Here is a 13,223-nt window from a genome sequence, read left to right on the forward strand (position 1 = left end):
GAAGACAAGAGCAAAAGAGGAGGTGGCATGGGAAAGGGGGGGCAGAAGTGCACCCCGTGGGAGGAGGCCTCCCGGAGGCAGAGGCAGCCTGCGTACCCCACCCCAGGAGGAGCAACGCCTGCACGGCAAGGCGGCCAGTCGTTTGACAGTGAAGGGTTAATCTGAGCTTGCCTCCCCAAGGAACTAAAATTAAGGCATAAATGGAATGAGAGAATATGAAACAAAACAAACTACAAATATTTTCAACAGATAAAACTATCTGTCCCAACTCAAAACCCAACCCGGTTTTGGTAGAAACTGGAGGGGGCCTTGCTGCAGGTCTGCGTCAAGCCTCTACCCACCCTCGTGGCCTGGGTCTTGGGCGCACCTCAAGACAGTGTGAGAGGATGGGAAGGGGTCCCGTCCTGGCTGGGGGTGTGGCCCACAGATGCAGCTCTCCCCACCCTTGGTTCTGCAGGGACGGCTCTGCTCTGGAAGGACCCTACCCCCTACTAGTGGCACCTCCAGGTGGAAGGCAGCTTCCCAGTCTGACGTGGGTCACTAGACTGCTTTGGGGCCAAATAGCAGGCTGTCACCCACAACCATGTTGACCCCAGGTGTTCCTCACTCAAGCAGCCTCAGTCTATGGTAGTGACGACCTGATTGGTCCTCAACAAGGACATCAAAATGGTGACATCACACAAGGGCAGATTTTGAACAGATCCCACTGGCAGGCATATGTCCTGGCTCTTTCATGTGCTAAGTTATATGGAATCATTTTCTTGGATTTTCTAGAATGTTTCTGAAATCTTCAATTTATCCAGAACAAATGTGTGTGCATACAACTCTATAAGGAAATCTACCATCGGACATTTGTAAACATGCGCTTTCTACCCCACAGAGACAGGACGACAGTGACACCAGGGAACTGAAAGCCAACATGGAACTCCCGCACTCCTGTACACAACTGAAGAGGCTCGCTGTCAGACGTCTGTGCCACTGGCAAAGCCCGTGCGGGGAACAGACGGAGTGAAAATCAAAGCAGCAAAATAAAGAGTCTGTAACATTGTCCCTGCAAACCCCTGGACGCTCACTGCTGTGACCAAGCCTAGTCCAAGCTTCTGCCTGTTTGTAATTAGTTAACGCCCATCTGTTCCCTTTAATTAAAGGGATAATTATATATAACTTTTTATTAAAAAATCAACTCTGTATTCTGTCAATAGCCGGTAGGAATTCACAATTAGTGACGTGGCTGGAAAAAATAGATCAGAATAGTAGTTTGTGGAAGGAAAAAAAGGCTGTTCTAAAATTATTTATTTACAGACATAAAAAGCCATGCTGCAGAGCTTTCTCAAATTATGAAGATTTCCTACAATGTATTAAAATAAAAGATTTTTTAAAAATTATAGCTCTTGGATTCCAAACTCATATGCCACCTCTCTGCAAGCCCTGCGGGTTCTGGAACCCACATATCCATCGTGTCTGCACGCACAGTGAAGGGTGTGAACGGATTCTAGCACCTACTGAGAAATCAAGGGAAGAAAACTAAAGCCAAACCCCAAGACTGCAGGGAGGACTTCTGGATGCTCAGTCCAGTCCAGGACTCACTAAATTTCTGGGGCACTGTCATGCAGGGAGACCCGCACTGGTCTCAGGGAATCCTCTCGACAAACGAACACTATTATGCAGATACATTTTAGTTGCGGGTTTTTAAATATATAACGAAATCTTTAGAAGATACTCTTTTTGCTTTTGCAGCTCCTATTGTAAGTAAAAAGTCCTGTTTCTCCCCCCAAGAACTGGGGTTTCCACAGCCAGCATTAACAAATAAATAACTTATAACTGCTTGTCACCTTCTTTCTTCAGTCGACTGGAAAGAAGAAAAGGACACTGGCATCAGGCCTGGGCAGTCAGGCAGCAGGCAACACCACCCCACAGGCCACGGGTCACAGGCCAATGGCTCGAGGCCCCTGCCTCTACACAGGAACCCCCATGGAGGGAGCCTCGCTCAGACACAGCCCCCTGCCCTCCTCCCTCCCACCTCACCTGTAGTAATCTTCCTGACTTGGTAGGTGGCCACCATGCATGTGGGGGTGTCCATGCAGCCACTGTTGCTCCATGGCCAGTCTCTGTAGCTCGGCCGACTGGGCATGCATGGCTTGCAGCTGATGGGCCGCTGACATGGGGGGTGGGATGGCCCCAGGCAAGTCTCGGGGGTAGGGGGTGCCTGCCAAGCACAAAACAGTCTCCACTATGGAAACAGCCAAAGGAGTGGCCAGGACAAGGGTGGCACAGACACGGTGACCAGCAAGGAGGTCAGGGAGAGACAGCCAGCCCAGCAGTTGCACACCACTGGCCAGGGACAGCCAAGGCAGACCTTCTCAAGCTCTGCAGAAAGCATTCCCCAAGGTGTGCGGCAAGAGGCTGCTCAGCAGTCTGAGACCAGGGAAAGGGAAAGGGAAGGGCCACACGGGGGCCCGTGGTCGCCCCACGGTCAGACCTGCCAGCCTCCTTGACCTTACCCAAGCCCCAGTCTCAAGCATCTTCATAGAGACCTTCCCTGAATCGGCCTAAATTAGAGGGTTCCTGCTACCCTCCCACCAGCCCAGGAGACCTGGCTCCCTCCTGCAAGACAGAATTGATGAGGATCATGACCTCCTCTTCCCAGAGCCCCCTGAGAACGGAAGTTTGCCTGCCTTGCCCTGAGTGGATGCCACGCGTAAAGGGTACAAATCCGCATGAGTTCAGTGCATAACTGAAGGAACGCGCAGGAACAGGCGGCCAATCCAGCCCCACTCTCCAGTGGAACCCCAGCGTCCTGCCAGGAGAATTCTTACCAAAAACTGGGTGGCGCAGCATCTCGTGCTCATGGGGGGGCTGTCCAAGCAGAGGGTTGGGGAGGGTGCCGGGGGGGTAGGGGAAACGAGCCAGGTGAGGGCCAGCAGTCAGGGGATCAACCAGGGGGTGAACTGGACCTGCCGAACCTGAAGAAAAGGAGGACACAAATCCAATACAGGCCATGTGTGGCTCCTGGCTGGTAAGCAGTGGCTTCTCCCTCACCCAAGCTGGCTCCTGGTCACCTGGCTGCAAATGATCCTGACTGAAGAGGCTGTCCCAACATCTTGAGTGGAGCCAAGAGGAGGAGAGCAGGGACAGGCCAGTCTTCCCCCCTTGCTCCCCAGCACCCTTCCAGCAGCACCACCCACTTGTTCAAGACCCAGGACCTACAGTGCCCACTGGCCTGGGCCCTGCCGGGTGAGCCTATTAGGGCCACAGCAAGCCACTCCTGCCCCGGCTGGAGGTGAGATGTGGCTAGGCATAACACTGCTCTCTCTCCTCTGTGGAGGCACATACCATGGCTTCCCTACACCTTTCAAGCGGCCTCTGATCGGGCCCCTCCACGACACCCTGCAGGGGTCCTCCTCCTGCCTGTGCTCCCTGGTGGCTGGCACTCGCCCTCACACCCTCTGCAGCCATCTTCCCTCTTCTACCTGACTTCCAGTCTGCGCCAAGCCACCTCCCGGGCTGGCCTCTCCAGAAGCAGTGCCCCAGCCCTCTAGCCCTCTCCTAGCCCCACTCTGTACCCAACACTGACCTGCTCAAAGACAGCAGCGGTCAGGTCCCCATGGGAATGCTGTGCTTCCCAGCAAGTGCTCAGGGAACACACGTGGCTTCCCTCCCACCCAGCAAGTGGCCAAGAACCCAGGCTCTCCCCAGGAGCTGCGACAGAAGGTCTGGGTACCGAGCAGCTCTGGAGAGCCGAGGGAGGGGCCGAGCACAGCAAGGGCTGGCCGTGAGGCCTGGCTCCTAGGTGGATGCTGGGAAGCCCAGGAACCTCCGGAACTGCGGCTTTGCTCAGAGAACACTCTGCTCCCGTCTCTGCTCAGGCCCCAGGCGCCCCCCCGTGCCCCTGGCAGGGGGCACCTACCTTGGTGGAGAGGGTCCTGCTGGTGGAGGTGGAGGTGGGAGTGGATGTGCGAGTGCTGGTGATGGTGTGGGGTCACGTTGAACATCTGCAGTCGTGCCAGCGGGTCGCTGGTCAGTGAGGCCATGCGCTCGGCATGGATGCGCTCGGCTGCCAGTCTGTCGGGGTAGCTCATCTCGGGCCGCAGCTGGGGGCCTGCCAGGGCCAGTCTCTCCCGCTCCAAGGGGTTCAGGCCCGGGTGGAAAGAGGCAAAGGGGTGGGGACCGGCCGCAGGGGGGATGGTGAGGGCGCTGTGCCGGGCAAAGTGCTCCATGGGGTTGGTGGCTGGGTGGAGGGGGTCCAGCTCTGGGGGCTTCACCTCAAAGCCCGGCTTCATCCTCTCCCGCAACTCGCGCTCCCGGATCTCCCGCTCCCGGATCTCCCGCTCTCGGAGCTCCCGCTCCCGGATGGTGGGGTCCACATTGTAGAGGCCCGGCATGTGGTAGGCCAGCAGCGGGTCGGTGGGGTTGAGGGGCATGTAGAAGGGGTGGTTGCGGTTGGTGGGCGACATCACGTGGGGGCGAGCATACTCGCTCAGTGTCCGGAGAGCAGGCGTGTCAGGACCAATGTAGGGGGGCACAGCAGCGATGGTGGTAGGTGGTGGCTCAAAGGAGGGCCGCATGTGGCCAGGACCACTGAGCTGGGGGTCGCCAAGACGGGCTTCATGCGCAGAGCTGGGCGCCTTCTGCTGAAGAACAAAAGGTGTGAGGGGCGGGGCCACACCGCTTGGGTGGCAAGGGGCAGACTGCAGGGACAGGCAGGCCCTCCGCTGCAGGGCCCTGCGGAGTCAGCCTGGCCTGTGAATGCCGGGCTTCCGAAGTGGCTCCAAGACAAGCCACATCACCAGAAAAACCCAGGGACGGTACCAACAGCGTTGGTCCCTCCAGCTGCAGAGCACACGGGCGACACAAAGCAGAGCCCGTTGGCTGCCACAGCACAGCTACCCACACGGCCCTCCCCGCCACACCCTCTGGCACTCACGGCTGCTCGCTCCGCCTCCCTCTCCCGTTCCCGCTCGCGTTCTCGCTCCTTCTCCTTCTCCTTCTCCCGCTCACGTTCCTCCCGGGCTTTCTGTTCAGCCTCCCTCTTGGCCTTCTCAATGGCCTCCTCCCTCTTCTTGGCCAGTTTGGATCCAGCCAGAGGCATGAAGTACAGGTCTGTCCGTGCACATGAATTGTAACCTCGATCCAGGTGTTTGTAGAACCTATGAAAGTCACGTCTTTAGCTGGGGGGCTTCTGCCAAGAACTCTCCGTGTGGATGCTGCCTCCGCCAAGCCCCGCGACATGCTTGGCTGGGCCCACCCCCATGCCCTGGTTCCTGGGAACCAATACCTGGCAGACTGGCTGGCATGGCTGGGGGTGTCCACCACAGTGGGCTCAGGGGAAGGGCTTCTTGGTGGAGGAGGGGGGCTCTCAGGCTCCTCAGCATCATCGAGAGCCTCCTCTTTGATTTGGACAGTGGGGAGTGAGCAGGGTGCCCCTCCTGGCACACTGCCTCCTGAAGAAACCGTAGCAGGGCAGGGTGGCTGGGTGGATGTGCTGGGCCCCGCAGGCGGGGTTGAGGTGGGGGGGCAGGTAGGGGGCGTGATGGGAGGAGGGCCTCCAGGGACAAAGGGGTGTTGAGCAAAGGGAGGCTGGGTGGCCACCTGGTGGAGGCTGGTGGGGGGGTGAGTAGCAGCAGGAGGGGGCAGGCTCTGGCTCTGGGTCAGCCCAGGGGGCTGGGCAGGAGAGGAGGGCAAGGGTTGGCTCTGAGGCATGAGCTGCAGGGGTGGGGGGTGGGCTGAGGGTGGGTGGTGTGTGGACAGGGAGCTGAGGGGCTTCAGGGCCGGAGGCGGTGGCAGATTGGCATTCAAAGAGAAGGGTGAGGGCCCTGAGAGGTGAGGTGGGTGTTTGTGGGCCTGTGGGGCTGGAAGCTGGGGGATGGGTGTGGTGGGTGGGGGCTTGATGTGAGGCATGGCCAAGGGTGCTGGTGGCAGAGGCTGTTCCCTTGGGGGCTGCTGAGGCTGCAGGGCTGACTGAGAGGCTGGGAGCTGCAGGGCAGTGTGAGGGTGAGCTGCTGCTGCGGGGTTTCCCAGAGGGGCTTGTCCTTGGGAGGCCTGAGGAGGGAGGCCAAAGGGCTGAGGAGGGCCAGGGTGCTGCAGCAGGGACCCGGCCTGCAGGCTGTGAGAGCCGGGGGGACCCTGACTGTGCAGGGAGGACTGGGTGTGAGGTGGTGCAGAGGCCTGGCCAGCCGGCCCGGTCAGGGGCTGCAGTGTCGGATGTGGTGAGGGCAGCCGAGGTGGGTGCAAGGAGGGCGCCTGCTGGATGTGGGCATGGGCTGCAGGAGCCTGCGGCTGGTTAGGAGGCTGCGAGGCTACAGGGGAGCCCTGTGGAGGAGCCGCAGCGGCAGAGGGTGTGGGTCCTGGGGCAGCAAGCTGGGGTGCCCCCGGAGGGGCTGTGGAGGGGGCAGGGGTAGCCCCACTGGGTGCCTGCAAGGCTGGAGGCTGGGCCTGCAGCATCTGCTGCTGGGCTGACGAGTCCGAGTCACTCTCATTGTCCTGAGGGCTGGGGATGCTGGGGGACGTGCTGCGATTGTCCTGGTCGATGTCTTTGGGGTCACTGCTGCCCTCATCGTTGACACTGCGACTGTCTGAGCTCTCTCCCTCGCCTTCAGAGGGCGAGTTAGGCCGGCTGATCTCCTAGAGTCAAAGGCAGGGATGGAGGCGCTGGGAAGGCAGAGTGCTCTGCCCCACAGGCAGCACCTGGCACACAACCGAGCACGTGACAAAGGTCTACTGCACGCAAACAGTGGCAAGCGTGGCCTCAGGGCAGTCCTGCCCTGGCCGGGCCAGTGTCGAGGGCCATTGCAGCTCCACCCTGGAGAACCCTGGCCAGAGCTGCCAGCCTCACCTGAGTCTTGGTCTTCTTGGAGCTGGTCCTGTCAGCCTCCTCTGTGTCAGAGGCCACCTTCTCCCGCTGGCGCTTGCTGCTCTTCAGAGGGGATGATGCTTCCTCCTTTACCTTCTGCAGCAGAAGGCCCATGAGGAACAATCAGGCCAAGGAGGACGTCACACTGGACTCAGTTGGGGAATGACCAGTTTGCGGATACTTTGTTCGCTCATTTTGTATTCCATCTCCAGAAGCAAGAAAGCTCTGGAAGGGGCCAGCTGGGGCCAGGAGGGAATAAATATCTGGGGATGTGAATACTAGGCTCTAGGGGCAGGAAGCCGTCCCCAAAACTTACCACCCTCTGCCTGAGGCCTTGGGAAGCCTGAGGCAGAGACGACCTCAAAGGCTGATGTCGAGAACTAGTGGGACCCCTTCCTCCAGCCCGGGGCCTTTACAGCCCACAGGCCAGGGCAATGCTAATGTCCAGAGGCTTCCCTGATGAGCTGCAGCCCCATGTCTGGGGAGCTGAATACAAGCTCCAGCAGTCCAGCACCAATAGAAGGGAGGGAGAGAGACATGGCTCCGCTCTACCCAGAGCTCCTGACCTTGGCCGACTTCTTCACTGTCTCTGCTTTGCTGTCATTGCTGGAGGTGCTGGCAGCACTGGGAGAGTTCCGGCCGCTGGAGCGAATGTCTTCATTGATGGGCGAGGTGCGACCATCAGGGCTGGCTGGCTGCTTTTTCCGACCACTGCGTAGTGTAGACATCTGTCCCCCAAAGCAGAGGCTGATGAGGCTGGATACCCAGGTCCCACCTGAGCCCAGCCAGAGGCAGGAGCCTGAAAAGCAGGCTCTATCATACACCTCACAGTGAACCCTCGACCCTGGCAAGAAATAGGCAACCCTCCTGTCCCTCAACTGCACAGTCAGTGTGGCGCTGAGGAAGCAGGTGGCGTGAATGGACAGGGTCACACAAAATGGAAAGGAGAATCACTCTCAGATCCAAAGCACCCCAGGAGCCCTCCTGAACTCCTGTGCTAGGAATAAATGCGGCTTTCTGAGTGTCAGAAAGAAGTCTGCTGGGCCATCTACTTTGATGCTCAAGGTCATCTTTATAGCACCTCACCTTTCTGTTTATTCCAAGTGACTGCCCGTTCTCCCAACAAACCAAAGGCAAAACCATGTACTTGTGGAGTTAATCTGACAGGATGGGAAGTGACCCAAAGAGATGAACTGTCAAACACTGTGGCCCCGCTCCTACGCCTGCTGAGCACTGAGCGTGCTCCTGCAAAGCCAGGAGGGTTCAGCAGAGATTAGGGTGTGATGGCCCAGGCAGCTTCATGGCTCCCTTCTGAGTGCACGGTGGCCAAGCCGACTGCATTCTGGACAGAGGAGGGTGGACAGTACCCCCCACCAGAGGGTGACTGGGGAGGCTAGTGCTAGAGGGAAAGACCCTTTGGTATCCGCAGCCCTAAGCCGAAACACCCTCTCTCCCTCAGCCCAGCCACATTTCCAACCCAGGAAACAGTTTCTTTATGAAAGGGCCTATGCAGTGAGCAGGAAAATGTACCAGAAGTTTCTAAAATGGGACCAAACATTTGGCTTTAAAAAAAGAAAGAAAGAAAGAAAGAAAGAAAGAAAGAAAGAAAGAAAGAAAGAAAGAAAGAAAGAAGACGAGAAGAGAAGTTTGCAAAAGTTTAAAATGGCAGAGCCACGTCACACTGGAAGTGACTGGTCCCTGGGCCAGAGAAGTTTTCTGAGGCACTGGGAGAGCTGGCACTGAGATGCAAACCAAGATCAAAGAGCTCTCTGTAGAGCCAAGCTCAGGATGCATTCCCCAGGCCCCCAGCGAGAGGACAGAAAGGTCTCCCACCCCGCGGGCAACACTGCCTTCAGGCCAGGCATGGCCCTAATGGGCCTGTGTCTCCACCTAAAACCACACGGCGCTTCCCCTCTGGAGGGGATGAGCCCACGGCACCCGGCACTGAGGCACAGGTGAGGGAGACGCACCGAGCCCCGACTCCGCCGCGTCCTCATGCTATGCTTCCCGCCGAGCCCATCCTCCTCCTCCTTGACGGGTTTGAACATGAATGGCGGGGGGTCCACGGGCTTCTCGATGGGCGGCAACTCCCCGTACTTCTTGAAGTGGATGCGGCACTCAGTGCACAGCAGGATGTTCTCCCGGCCCCCGTGGTGCCAATCTTTGGATGCTGTGAGGAAGAGGGGTTAGGAGTGCCAGCCCTGCAAACTACCTCCCCTGGTGCCACCAGAGCCACACAACGTGGGGCTGTTACTCAGACCATCCAGGGCAAGGGAATGTTCCGGGCATCCCACCCAGGAGGAGAGGGCCAGAGTCCCCATCACGCCCCCCTTGGACAAGTCCTCCTACCCACCAGTCGGTATAGAACTCCATACTGACAGACAAGCAAAGTAAAAAAAAAAGACTTTAAATTTCTGAGGTACAATACAAATGTCAACTCAATCACTTCCTCTGGCATGTTTCCAATCTGCTGCCTGAAAATCTGCTGCCTAAAACATCCAGAACCTGCAAGTGCTGGAGCCTGGTCTGACCAAGGAAGAGCCCAGTCCCTTCCCCAGGGGCACGACAAGGCCACTTACTGGTGGTGAAGCAGTGGCGGCAGGCGTAGCCCTTCAGCTCCTGTTCGCTGTCCTCGCTGTCAAAGTCATCCTCGCTGGCTGAACTCAGGTCCACTGAGCAAGGCGGGCGTAAGTGGGGATAAAGGAGATGCCATCATGCTCGGCCAAGCCTGGGATCACCTCTATCCTGCCCTGGGCTCTGGGCTACCAGTCAGAGGGGCTCCACAGGCTGAGGTGGGACAGCACTCATGAAGGATCCCTTTGAAGTCCTCAGGTCAGTCACCAGAACTAAGAGCTTCCATTTGAGGGCAGTACTCAAGGGCCTGCCCTGCCAGATTTTGGGGGCTGATGTCACACACATCCTGGCTAGGCAGGCACTGGTGCCCATACTGGACAATCTGAACACACACATAACGCCTTCCCTGTGCAAAGGGGCATTCTAAGGAATCCTGTCCCACTGAGCCTCCATCAAGCCTACCAGAGAATTTTTGGCTATCACCATGTACAACATGGTGACCCTTGCACAAATGTCCCGGGCAGGGACATAAATGCAAGGTATGGCTGCTACATCCGAGCTTTAGGGGAGGGAAGGCAGAGCCTCAGCGTCACATTCCCGAGGGCTGTACACACATACAGGTGGGTGCACACATACACACGTGCCTCACACGACTGCCGGGGCTGCCAACTCCGGCAGGCCCAGAGTTGGATGTGCTGTGAAGTCTCTCACCACCTACTAAGGGGCCAACCCTCCCACTTACGGAATTCACTGGACGGGGGTCTGGAGGGCGTGTTGACTGGGGTGGATGCAGTACGAGTCTTAATCCTCCTGAACACAGCCTGCCTGCGGTGCCGACGATGGGCTCGGGAGCTGGCTGCTTCAGGGGTTTTCTTCCAGTAGTAGTAGAAGGTGATCAGCTCCCCCTGCAAGGAAGAAGGGCCAGCTGCGAGGGCCACATGCAGAGGGGTGACCTTCCTCTGCCTGGTGCAGAGAGCAATTAATGGCTATCCTGGGGACAAGAATGAAGACCAGACAGTCCCTGGAGCTGGGAGGAGGATCTGGTGCACTCTGGGAACATGGCTACCAAGCAGCCTGAAGGCTGCACCGATGGGGCTTGTCTCCCTCAGCCCAGCCATGGAGAACACCCACTCTGCTGGGTGTCCACTATGCACCAGATGCCACCAGCAAATGACAGAAGCCAGACATGCAAGGAGGAAACGGAAAGCTATAAGAAAGGAAGAGAATAAAAGGGGAGGAAAAAAACCAGGTGGGCGAGCTGGGGCTGCCATGCTTCTGAGTCTTCCTTGAAGGCTGGAGACGCAGCCACCCAGACGTTCTGAATAGCACCTGCCTAAGCTGAACACTGTATCTCACAACTGATTGCCTCTACCTCTCAAACGTGAATGTTCTGAAAGAGTCTTGAGTGGTTTTAAAAGAGAGCATAACTTGCAGATTAAAAAAGAAGCCAGAGTTCAGAGAGGCCAAGAAAGTGACCAGACACCAGGCAGAAAAGGCAGCTCCAGGAAAGCCAGCTCAGCACTTGCAACCTGCACCTCTGCACTGTGTCCTGCTAGCAGGTGAGGTCATCCAGACCCAAAGGGACACACACAACACTGGAATGAACAGCAGCTTCTTGTCAACACATAAGCAAAAGCTCTTAAACAAGAACAAGGAGCGCAACATCTGAGTGCCAAGGACCAACACGAGCAGACAAGAAGGGCCCTCCTCCACAGGTCTGAAACCACCACTGATGAGAAAAAGAAAGAATATACTTTACATCTGGGAAGGTGGGGGAGTGACCAGCACTTGCACACAATGTTGGTGGGAATACAATGCGGTCAAACCACTTTGTAAAAACTATTGGAAGTTCCTACAAAGTTACGTACCATGTGACCCAGCAATTCCACTCCTACCCATTTGCCCAAAAGATGAAAAACATATTCACACACAGACTTTTGCACGTATCTTCGGACAGTTTATTCCTAAAACAGACCCAAACCGGAAGTCACACGAATGCCTGCGGACAGGAGAATGGATGCTGGATCGTGGCACAGCCACTCACTGCAGTACCGCACGGTGATTAGAAAGGAGCACTGCCGCTTACACAGATGATCTTCAAAATACCCGGCTACACGAAGGCAGCCAGACCAAAGAGAGCACGCTACACAAGTCCACTCTAGAAAGCCAGATCCAAGACCATGAAAAGCAAATCAGCGGTCGCCCAGAGCCTAGAGGGCGGGGGATAAAAGTGCTGGCGAGGGACCCAAGAAAACACCAACTGGGTGATGGAAGCAGTCTGTAAGCTGATGGTGGTATGGTTTAAACAACGGATACGGTTGTAAAAAATTTATTGAACTATGCACTTAAAATGGGTGCTTTTTTATTGTAAACATACCACACATGGCACATTTATCAATTATATGTCAACAAAGTTGATAAAACAACAACAAATCCAGACCAGGTTTTATTAGCAGCCTCTCAGCCACTGTAATGTCTACCAAGGGATTAAACACTGGAATGGAGCGAATCTGAATCTGGGAGGATTAGAAATAGCATATTGGTGACTGCATGGGTGGCTAGGTCTTGAGCACAAACAAAAGAATATGTCGGAAAGCTTTGGTTCTCCAAATAGGGAGTGAAGCAGCTCGAGGCACCACCAGGAATGGAGTCAATTGAACTTTAATCAAACATGCATAGTGTGTGCTGCAGAGACTGCTGCACATCAAGTCAGGGAACAAAAGCTGTTGCTGAAATCAATAGCTTACTGAAACATTAACACAGGCAATCATTGATCAAAAGGCAGCTCCACAAAGGCAGCCTTGCAAATTAGCCCTGCTTGTGCTTGCGAGCAAACACTGAGGTCTGACCGTGGCAGACACCACCGGCCTATTATGATCATGTTGCTCCCCACGCTCACCTCGCCTCACAACAAGCTCTTGCAGCCAACACATCCGACACCTTGGTGCTCCAGCTGCACGCGGCACAACCAACTGAAGTGGCAGAGCACCTGGGTGAAGAGAGAAGCAAGGGGCACAGCTCCCCACTCGCCAGCATCATGGCGGCCACTTGGCCAAGAGAAGTGCTGGGCTTGAAGCCACCAGCCCAGTTAGCGCTCTCTCCCTTTCCAGCTCCATGGAGGGAAGGTGGATTTTCCCCACACACCGTAAGTGAAAGGCCACCAGCAAGGCTCCCAGAAACTGTCTCCAGCCAGCAGAGCTGTCTTCCCAGAACACACAAGGAGGTTAGAGGAGTAAGTGCCACTAGATTCCTAGGATCTTTCTATAAAAAGAAAAATGGAGGGAAGGGAGTGCCACCAAAGAGAAGAAGGGAGAAGAAAAATCAAAGGCTGCCAGGGCAGCAGCATCTGGACTGGCTGGGGCTTGAGGAGAGAAGCAAGAGTGAAGGGTATAGTCAGGCCGAGGGCTGACTTCAGCCCCGGGGGGTGGGGGTGGGGGTCAGCTGCTCCTGTAATCCACAGGCTGCCTCCTCCTGGGCCGGGCTGCAGTCTAACCAAGTTCACCCACACAGAGCACTCCCTCGGCCTGCTGGGAATCTGAGCTGAGCAGCCAGGGACCAGGGCTGCTTGACCTCGGGTACACGACAGGCTGGCAGCACATTCCAGGGGCTGAGGGCCACCCACCACATAGCCGTGCCTGCGGCGAGTGGGAGGACCCCCCTGCCGCAGGTGCAGGCCCTGCAGGTCTCTTCCCTTCTCTCTGCACTGGATGCTACAACACTGCCCACAAATCAAAGGCCGTCTCATTTTCCTCAGGCACCGCAGAGCCAAGAGAATCTGTAACTTGTTCTGCCCTATTAA

The 13,223-nt window shown here is 56.6% G+C and overlaps 1 protein-coding gene across 8 annotated transcripts in view; it reads right to left on the reverse strand.

Moving 5' to 3' along the window:
* Window positions 1-94: 94 nt before the first annotated feature.
* Window positions 95-13,223, reverse strand: part of RERE (arginine-glutamic acid dipeptide repeats) — a 404,253-nt gene continuing 391,124 nt past the window's right edge. For all 8 annotated transcript variants that reach the window (XM_079133348.1, XM_079133347.1, XM_079133349.1 and 5 more), the window contains 11 exons: window positions 10,167-10,329; window positions 9,430-9,522; window positions 8,821-9,020; window positions 7,417-7,578; window positions 6,833-6,946; window positions 5,276-6,621; window positions 4,925-5,147; window positions 3,908-4,628; window positions 2,817-2,963; window positions 2,026-2,206; window positions 95-1,849 (listed from right to left, as the gene is read on the reverse strand). In XM_079133348.1, coding sequence (XP_078989474.1) covers window positions 1,816-1,849; window positions 2,026-2,206; window positions 2,817-2,963; window positions 3,908-4,628; window positions 4,925-5,147; window positions 5,276-6,621; window positions 6,833-6,946; window positions 7,417-7,578; window positions 8,821-9,020; window positions 9,430-9,522; window positions 10,167-10,329 — 3,384 coding nt within the window. In that variant the 3' untranslated portion in view covers window positions 95-1,815. The remainder of the gene's footprint in view (window positions 1,850-2,025; window positions 2,207-2,816; window positions 2,964-3,907; window positions 4,629-4,924; window positions 5,148-5,275; window positions 6,622-6,832; window positions 6,947-7,416; window positions 7,579-8,820; window positions 9,021-9,429; window positions 9,523-10,166; window positions 10,330-13,223) is intronic.

This window comes from Sciurus vulgaris, assembly GCF_902686455.1.
Source record: "Sciurus vulgaris genome assembly, chromosome: 1".
Lineage (NCBI taxonomy): Eukaryota > Metazoa > Chordata > Mammalia > Rodentia > Sciuridae > Sciurus > Sciurus vulgaris.